The sequence below is a fragment of the Halyomorpha halys genome, unplaced genomic scaffold (genome assembly GCF_000696795.3).
Source record: "Halyomorpha halys isolate HHAL.00 unplaced genomic scaffold, Hhal_1.1 Scaffold478.1, whole genome shotgun sequence".
Classification (NCBI taxonomy): Eukaryota; Metazoa; Arthropoda; class Insecta; order Hemiptera; family Pentatomidae; genus Halyomorpha; species Halyomorpha halys.
This window is the reverse complement of record NW_027114329.1, coordinates 1094056-1104526: the sequence shown is the minus strand read 5'-3', so window position 1 is coordinate 1104526 and position 10471 is coordinate 1094056. Positions and strand designations below refer to the sequence as shown.

General features: G+C 31.0%; 1 protein-coding gene across 2 annotated transcripts in view; it reads left to right on the top strand.

The window, feature by feature from the left end:
- Positions 1 to 10471, top strand: part of LOC106683327 (FAST kinase domain-containing protein 4) — a 30349-nt gene that overhangs the window by 18871 nt on the left and 1007 nt on the right. The window contains exons 11-12 of one of the 2 annotated variants that reach the window (XM_067051523.1): positions 35 to 64; positions 5236 to 10216. In XM_067051523.1, the coding sequence (XP_066907624.1) occupies positions 35 to 64; positions 5236 to 5446 (241 nt within the window). In that variant the 3' untranslated portion in view covers positions 5447 to 10216. The remainder of the gene's footprint in view (positions 1 to 34; positions 65 to 5235; positions 10217 to 10471) is intronic. The other variant, XM_014424714.2, reaches the window with a different exon arrangement.

The following is a 10471-nucleotide window of genomic DNA, read 5'->3' as shown; positions in this document are numbered from 1 at the left end:
AAGTAAAAATATTTTATTATTTGTTCTTTGCTAGCAAGAAGACAAAAAAAGCCAAAGGAAACAGGTATGAGAAAGAAAGAATCTGTTCTCTTTATTTATTAGAAATAAAACCCAGTTTTTTAAAAATAGTTTGATTGTTTTGCTTAGTTATTTTACAATGCATGAATACATTAAAAACACCTTTGTTGACAGTCCTCCTCTTTAATAAATAAATATTTGTTTTCTCTCTATTATTAAGCTTTATTTATAACTTATGAAGATTTTCGACCATTCTAGGGTGTGGTGCCCAAGAGTGCTAAAGTTTCACCGGAGTAACTTTATGTCTGAAATGGCACCATTTCATATCTTGTCTGGGTGGGTTTACCTTTATTTTTTGGCAGTCCCACAAGTTGGTTAGGATAAGTTGGTAACTTCTATGATTATCACTCCACATGCCAGAAATGGTGAAGTAGGGAGTATACAGTTATTAATCTATTATTAGTATTTATTTAGTAGGGGGTGTACAAAAATAGTTAAATACAATAATCAACTATCCTTATGATAATTTTCAATTGCTAAACTGAAACATTGATTAACCCTTCCTAGCCGACTGTTACATCTATGTAACAGAGGCCTTGCTAATGTATGTCTGGTTCTTGCAAGGGCCTGCTTTGACATGGACTGTTCTTTCCCACTCCCCTCCTTCCAGCACATCTTATCCAACATCTCAGAACATTCATACTGCATTCAACCATGTGTCTGAATTATTTTAAAAAAAGTGTTATAAACTCAATAGAAAATTTGTGGCCTACTGATGCGGTAAGTTCAATATTTCTTCTAATGGTTCATTTATCAACTTGAACTTTCATAATCTTGTTCATTAGACATATTAGAAATTATCTCACTGCTTTTCAAGCTAATCGAGCACTTTCTTCATGTTTTTACACCCTCATGAAGTTGTACGTTACTTAAACGTAACAATTGTCGCTTAAAGTACTAAACTGAACAAAATCGTTCAGGAATGGCATTAGATTGTGGGACCTAGAGGCTCTCAATGTAATTGAGGGAATAGTCAATGATGATGTTGGAACATTCAGAACAAGATGACGAACTCATGTTTATGTATAGGGAGCTAGTCACAGTCAGGTTCAAACCAATGAAGATTCGGCAGATGAAGATCAAGACAGTACAATTGATAATTTATTATGAAATCAGTTACTCGTCCCAGCATAAATTCCCAACAAAAGATATAGAGTTTCAGAGTAGTAAGAATCTTTCATTACCAAAAAATTGAGAAAATGGATTGATGTAGACTTCCAGCCCCTCACAGATGGTGAGGGCTTTCGACATTTTGCTGGTTTTAGCGGTGCTTAAACCTTTGAACTTTTCATTGACAATGAAATTATTAAGCTAATTATCACTCCCTCCAAACGCTATGCATTTCAAAAGAATGAACCTCTTTTTTTCCACTTGAAGTTGCAGAACTGTAATGTTTCCTATCTATCCTAATTTTATCAGGATATAATCAGCTCCCCAGTGAGTGGTTATACTGGAATTAAAAGAATGCCTAATTGCAGGAGCCATGAGGGACCATTTCTTGTAATCAAATGGTTCCTTCCTTTAAATAACCCTACCAACCAAAAATTAGACAAGCTGTTCATCATGCAACACTTTATTCAAGTGCTTAGAACTCGGTTTCTGAAATTTTTCAATCTTTTCAAAAACCTTGCTTACGACCAATGTATGGTTAAATACTTAGGGAAACAATGCATTCATAATAAACTCATATGTTTGTTTCTCTGTATTGTTTGGTGTCTAAATCCCATAAACGGGTACCTTCTGAACTTCAACATTTATTTACATTAGAAAAAACAACAATGAGACATCTGAGCAAGAAAAGGCTTATGTTGGATCAGATTCCCAGTGAAATTTCGACTTTACCTAACCATATTTATTTGGATAATCTCTTCACTTCATTCAATCCCCTAATGCACCTTTGTGACAGTGGTTACAATTTGACTGGTATGATGAGGTAAAACAGAATTCCCTAAGTCTCACTGCTGCCCACAAATAAGGGAATGAAAAAGAACAAAAATAGGGGTACCAGTTTCTAGAAACTTTAACATACAGATTACAAATTTTCATTTGTAAATGGCTCGACAACAGTGCTGTCAACGATGCCTCAACATATTTGAGTATGAGCCAAAAAACATTGCAAGAATCTATTCCAAGACAGCATAAGATCTTCCACGTCCTGCCTTACTGCATTCAGCATTTCAACAGATACATGGGAGGAACAGACCATGTGGACCAAGATGTGAACAGGTATAAAACTGGCATACGGGGAAAGAAGTAAGACTTTACACTAAATAATACCTCATCCATCAAGCCAGCATCAAAAAACAGAAGTTTAAATTTTTGTGTAGAATAGCTCAGACCTACCTCAGGAGCTATAGAACTACTTGCTCCCTCCCTGGACCAACTGCCTATGCAAAAATCAAGTGCTGGTTGCTTTGAGTTAGAATGGAAAGGACCATCTAGTTTTATCAATTGAAAACAGGAGGTGTACCAATAAATAGTATATCTCCCTGATCTTTATGAAATGCGATGTAGGCTTGTTTTTATTGCGTTTCAAAAACTTCCACATAAAATGAACGTCTCTCATACTCACTCAAGCAATATTATGAAGCCTGAATTATCATTCCATACATTTTATCCTTGTAAATTGTGTACAATTTCAGATATTATTTTTGTGTCTTCTGAGCTTCATTCTAATGAGAAATATGTGCAATTTCACAAATATTTTTTTACAAAGTTTGAATTATTGGCGGAATAGAGAATGTAGGGTAGGGAACATTTACCTAATTTTTACTCAGTTATAGAATATCTTTCTAAATAAACCATTAATTTACTTTTTTGAATGCTCTTATTTGCTTAAAAAACATTTTTGGGTTATTTTTGACCAAACTGATTTGAGTTGGACTTGAAAAAGACTGTTAAAAATATTTTAGCTTTACAATAAAACTTAATAATGGAGAAAGAAATTTTATTTGTTTAATGAAGCATACTCCAGAACCAGTAAAGATAATTCAGTCCTATTCTTGTGGTTCGTAATGCATGCATGTGGTAATTTCATGTTAATTGTAGCTATTAAATTTTCATATTTGAACTTGTAATATTTTCCCATTTCTTTTCTATTAATAATCATGTGGCATGGTCGGATATTTATTATTGGTATGAAGAAATGGCTAAAATTTATCTAATGCTAGATATGTTTGAAAAGTATCAAATCTTTCATGTTTCTTTAATGTTTCTAGTATTCCTTGCAAACATTCTACCGTTATATAATCTCCTTCAGACACTGGAACGACATACTCAGAACTACACAAAGGCACCTTTTTAATCAAAATATATATCACTTTCATCCTCCTACACAGATCCTGCCTGCCAATCCATTTCAGCTCCGTGTTACCTTAGTTTTGAAACATAGTCTGGTTTCATTACCTCCTTCTAGACCAAACAAAGGCTAACATAATGACAAAACCAAATACTCAAATCTTAAAAGACAAGAGCTTAAAGACAATATGGCTAGCTATATGGATTAATGAAAAGAACATCTCATCTTTCATTTAAAAACCAACTATTTACTTATTAGACTACTGGAACCTATTTGGAACTGAGGAATTGAACTGTGCGGGAGGGGCAGCTCAATTTTCAAACATCAGGCATGTGGCATCATTTCATTTTTAGATCTCTTGACCAATAGTAAGTGCTGCATATTAAGTTATAAACAAGATGCTACATCATAGCCTTCCTACATCCTGATCTTATTCCCTCCAAATTCTCAAACTTCTATCAGAAACTTACTCATCATTCTCTACTACAAAAACCAGTCACCATCACTTTCCCAGCCGAGAAAACAGTTTTTGCTTTTTTTAGAGCTGGTTACCCCTTTGCAGTCCACTGTTTGGATTATATTTGTTTCCGGCATATAATAGTGTATCCAAGTTTCATCTACAGTAATTAATCGGCGCCAACAGAGCATTGGAAATGTTCATTGCAACACATTTTTGGTCTAACGTGAGCAAACGCAGCTCCCAATGTGCGGACAGCTTTCTCATATCTTTACAGAGATGGGAGCATTGCTTGGAGATGTGGGTAGAGTTAGAAGGAGACTATGTTGAAACATGACAAAAAAATGTCTTGTATTTTTGTTATGTCAGAAACTTTTCAGACCCCCTTGTGTACCTTCATTTAGTATCTTCATTTACATTAATGATCTCCCTGATTCCATTCACCACTCACAATACCACTTATATGCAGATGATCTCCGAATTTACGTAGTCTTCCATCCTGAGATGCTTGAGGCTATCATAAAGATACAAGCAGATATCGATAGCATTTATACATGGGCATTAAACAATGAACTGAAATTTAATGCTGGAAAAATATTTCCCAGATTAACTGTACTAAAACAATTCCTAAGATTTCATCCCTCAGAATTCTTGTTAGCTCCTTGTATCCACCACTTCTTGGTGTGTGCCTGGTTAACAGATGGATGGCTCTCTGCTGGTCTGAAGATGAAACTAAAGAGACTCATGAATTGTTTCGTAAGATTTATCTTTAGGTTTCCCAGGCACTCTCATATCTCCTGTTGGTATACCGAGTTGAAGTGGCTTTATCCAACTTCCTTAAGCCTCCTTAGTGTTTTTTTTATTCCAATTCATCCTTGATCTCATCTCTGTTCGTCCATTAATTAAATATCAGATCTCAACAGATTGATTTATATTTAATTATTTCTGAGATACAAGATTTTCATTCTAAATAAAATGAATTGACTATGATTGTTTATGTCAAAATTATACTGTTAAAAAAATATGAAGGCTAATTTTAATGTTTCCATTTAGCATTGTATCTTAAAATTAGAGGAGAGATAATGGATAGTTGACTATCATAAAGTATATCTGAATCATTTGTTTTTCTTTAAATCAGTCAAAATGGCTTTAAAAAACAAAAGATTAAGCTAAAGTTTTTAATTTAAATCTGACATTTCTGCCTGAGCATGTGGACCACCCTCATTGAAGGGAACTGTTTTACAAAACCGTAGGTTATTATTATTATTTGTGTTTTTAAAATTACTTTAACTAAAATTAGATCAGGCCAATTTGTTCTATATGCACCCTTACTAGTTACCTGGAGGAGAATTTCAAGATATTTAAAAATATGTTTTTTAAAACCTTATTTTTCTGTTTTTAGAATTGCTATCTTCATTCATGATTATCATGATTGCACCCGAGGTCGTGTTGAACTGGCTGGTCCAGCTTACTTTAATACTCATCTGGCAGGTCTTATTGGGTATAAGGTAGTAAATATATTATACACAGACTATAATGTTCGAGCGAAATTGATCCAGAGGGTGCAGTATTTGGAAGGGTTACTCAAATCTGCCGTCGCTGAATCTACCTAGTGTTCTTTTTTCTGTAGCTGAACATTATTTTACTAGTTTGTACAGTTAGTCACCTACTACTTTTCATTATTTATAACTTAAATAATGGCTTTCATTACATAAGTTTAGACCTCTGCGAAGGCTATGTGTCTGTATTTGTTGTAATATTAATGTGCTAATGTTATTTTAACCATAATTATTTCTGTTGAAATTTCCCTAAATTAGTGATATGATTGCTAGTTTTATCTTTTTGATGTAGCTAATAAAAATATTCAAAGCTCCAAAATTACCAGAATTTCTAGAGAATTCGCCCAAGATTTGTGTTTTTCAAAGGATAATTTTTATGAGATTTATATTATTAAGATTTTATTTTATTTTTTTTATTTATTCATATTTTAGAAGGTTTTTCTGTAATTTTTGTCTTCAATAACAGTATAATCAATTTATAAAATTGATTTTGATTACTTATGTTTTTAATTTATGTATATCAAGATAGTAAATACCTTACCATCAATTACTTTGGCTTACATTAAAAATATTCCTTCTAAAACTCAAACAGAATTAAAAAATTAAATAAAACAATATATATATATATATATATTTATTTTAATACCTTACGGATCTTTTAAAATAACTCAATATATGTTTATTAATAATATTTACTTTTATTTTGATCGAAAATTGATTTCATGCAGTCTATCCAGAAGGTAGCTTGCATACTATCAATGGGATAGTATTTATTATTTTGGTATGATTAAAACAATGATTTTCACCAATATCGAGACCTTTAGATTTAAAAATTGAATATTAATTCAATATTTGAAATACTAAATCAACCAACCTAAAGAAAACCTTATTCTTCTTTCTTATTAAATATTGTATTTAAAATTGTATTCCGAAACAAAGCCAAGACTTCAGAAAACCAATTTTCGATAACCTTAAGAACTTTAAAGTAAGATACATCAATAGTATTGGCTGTTGACTATTTTTATTCCCTCTGAGAAGTTTAATTAGAATTATTCTCTAGACATTTATTTCTGTATCCTTGATTCATTTTTGTCTTTATATATAGATGTCAATGTTGTCATAAAATAAAAAAAATTGGAAAAATATATTTAAAATTTCTAATGGCTGGATTTATAATTATTTAATAGCTGATTTTTTAATTACAAAACTACTCTATTCAATAAAAATGTGATTGTAATATACAAATATAGAAAAGATGAAAATATAGTGATTTTCTTATTTTTGAACTAAATAGTATATGTCTTTTCGTTTAATATGTTTATTCTCATCTCAGAAGCACAGATATATTAACAAATACATAATATGTATTTAATTTTAATAAAGAAAAAATTTCAGTACATAAAAATATATTTATTTGATTATTAATTATTCTTAAAGGTCAGTGGTATATTAAATTACTTAGTTATTTGATGGACAGAAGATTTTTTAAAATTAAAACTGCAGGTCCTAAAAACAATTTGATATATAGAGATGTTAAATATATGCCAGCCAATTGTATGGTATATATAGCATAAATTTTGTATAAAATATATATATAAAATAAAAAAAAAATGTATTAAATTTAAGAATGAATTTCTTTAAATGTAGACTTACTGTTACTTTATTACTCATTTTCATCCATCCAGGGTAAAAATTTTCAATTAATATGTACTAAAATATACTTAATCACATTCATAAAGTTCTATCAATTAACTTTATGATTTGATGCTTCTTTTTTATTGTTTTAAATACATAAAAAATTATACATATGATTTTTAATTTATAGTGGTATAGATATAGTTAAAGGTAAATTTAATATAAAAAGTTGATCGAGAGTTGCAGTCAGTGAATAGAACACAAATTATGAAATAAAATTTGACCTTGTTATTATCTTGTTTTTTACATAGGTTTGATAGAAGTTTCTAATTAGAGTTGAAACTCTGGTAAAATGATAAACAAGTTTTACTTATAAAATAGGTGTTATGTTTACTGACCAACTTCTCCTTATTTTTAATTTTTTATGACTATATCTGAAGTACATGGTAATCTATTAGGTAATAAGTACCTTTGAGTTTTATATGCAGAAGAAAAAGTAAAAGTTATTGTGTGGATACGTTACTCAATTATAATATGATTTAACTTTATATCTAATAAAATTGTATTACTTGTTGGGTTTTAAAAAAAAAAACTCGGGTCTTAAACAAAAAAAAATTATACTAAAAACACAATTAATGTTCTAATCTACTCAGAAGTTATGTTATACATGAGTTCTTAAAACAATTTGTTTTCCTTAATGTATTTTGCTACCGATTCAACCTTGTTTCCAACATAAATTTGACATTGTTATTAAAATATAGCCAAAAACATTAAAGGTGATGTTTGCCATTTTACTATCATTTTAATATTTCATTAGGTAGCAGTACACAAGTGTCACTTCACATGGGGCTATGTACTAAGAAGTTATGATCTGTTGTGGATTGTGACCTTCATTATTATTATTGCTGCTTTAATTGCATCGCTGCTGCTGAATTTCACTCCCCCATGCTCCTTCTTAGTGGTAAAAAAAAATCCTAACAGATCCTCTTTACTTAAGATACAAATTATTAATTAATACAAATCACTTTATTATGTTAGGTTACCTTTCTGATAAGAATGTTTTCTCATTTTGTGTAAATTAGCTCATGCCTCCGTTATGCCAGAGTGACTGTTGTGAACTGTATCTTACATAAACTTATCATTAAACAATTGTGATAAAAAAAAAAAATTTTAATTTACATATTTTTTTTTACTTCGTGAGCCCACAAGTTGTTAGAATGGCTAACTCCAACAACAGGTTTCTTCTTTTTATTAGTGCATAACCAATTACTAGTTCACAGCCTCCTGGATAAACCTCTATCAAATGTCTTGAACCAGTATCGAACGCCAAGGAGGGTCCTAATATTATAGGAATTCCATCCTTCCAGCGAGTTTTGTTCTTCCATATATTATCTCTTTCATAGTCTTCCTCGGTATATCACTATAAGACATGTAAGGTATTAAAGAAGTACATATTAAAACCAAATGTTCATTTCATTCATATAGGAAGATTGAGAAAGGCACTGGCCTTATATTTCTCTTCCTATCTTAATCTTCTCATACAGATGGAATGGACAATATTCAACCTAATATAACAAATGACTTTATTGATAAGAAATAGATTAAATTTATTATATCTGTGAAATAAATTTCTTCTTTTATAGAATAATAATTATTTATTCTATCTTATACAGATTGCTTAACTGACATTTTGGGTTATTCCCACATCCTTTGCTATTTTGCTGTGATGCTATTTCAGGAAATCCTGAGGATGGGGCGTAAATTTAAATTTGTAATTTGTAAATTAGTATTTGTTCAAATGTTTCATCCTACCCCTGATAAGGTTTATAAGGTTGTAGAAGTAGTGGTTGGATTTGATGATCCAACTTTTGATTTCAGCTCCTATATTCTCTACGTGTCCATTATAACCAAGATATGCAAATGCATATCATAAGCATATGAGTCAGCTATTATCGATTCCTCTGATCAAACTTCCTCTCTCATTGCCATTTATTTTATCTTGGATAGATTGATTTGCAGGCATAACCATCTTGCAGCCTGTGCTAGAGCCTAGAAAGTTACCTGCACATCAGTAAGGGTTCTTCATACTATGCCCTGGTTATCTACCAATCCTACCAGGAGCTGCAGAGACTTACCATCAGTACCTGGACAGACCTATGAATGTGGTTCTGTTAGTTGGAATGCTCGAGTCCTGCACAGCTTTTTTAAGTCAAAATTAAAAGGCATGTCAAGGTAATACCCGCCTTCAGCCTTCCTGACTCCTCTACTAAGACCAGCCTTTATCTTGAGCTGAACTCCATACATTGTGCCCGTACACATCTGAATTAGTTTTTCTGCCTTAGTTGCTCCATGGTAGAATATGATTACCCCTGTCAGAGCTGTCACAAGTACATTCTGAAAAATTTTTATTTCTCACTGCTAAATTCTTTCATATTTCTTTTGCAAAAATGTAATTTTTCATATATTTCATTCTGCTCTTTACCATTTATGTAATAGTTATAGAATAAGTACTGAAAATATAAAAGCTGCTCTAATATAGTTAATCATTCTGGGTTAATAACATTTACAATGTTGCCATCACATATATTCCACCACCTCATATATTTATTTAATTGTTCTATTTCCATTTGTTTGTTTTATAATTCTGGGAGAATGATAATATTCTTGTATGCATCAAAAATCTCTTGAGGTTCAATGAAGGCATTGAAAATGTAAATATAGTACTTTTGTGGCAATTTATTTGACCCTTGATCACTTGAGAGTTGCACTTGAAAGCTTTATTTTTTTAAATTCTACATCTTGCAGGAATCAAAGGGTTTGTGGAATGTCATACTCTTGAACATTAGTCAATTTTTCTGCCTTATGGTTTTGGAATGGTTGGTTAGATTTTAAATGTCAGAACCCAGTTCCTTGGATTAGTGAAGCTTGTCAGCAGTCAGTTAAAATATTCAAAATATATCCTGGAAAGGTGATACAAAATTCAGATTGTTTCTCTCTATCTATAAAATAAATTAAGACTTTGACACGTGGATTTAAACAAAGGTGTGTATTCACTACCGAAAATGAATATGTGCAAATAAATACAACCAAAAATTTTTTAATTAAAGAAATATTAAATCACGAATTACAATAAACCTAACAGCTTATCCCAACAAAATTATTTATCTATGAATGGAGTCAAGTATGATAGTAAGTAGCGATGAATTTTACTGTCGTTAATAATTAGTTGCAATTCTATGAACTATTGAGAAAGATTTAAAGGTTAGTTAACAGTGCTATAACCTCATGTTTCCTTTTACTTTGTTCATACAACTGAGAAGGTTAAGTATAATATTTCCCTCGACTAATAGCTTGAAATATGAGCGGATTTTAAGACCAGTTAATAAGCAATTATACAACAATTCCTTGAGTATGAAAAGCCAATAATTTATAGTTAGAAATTCT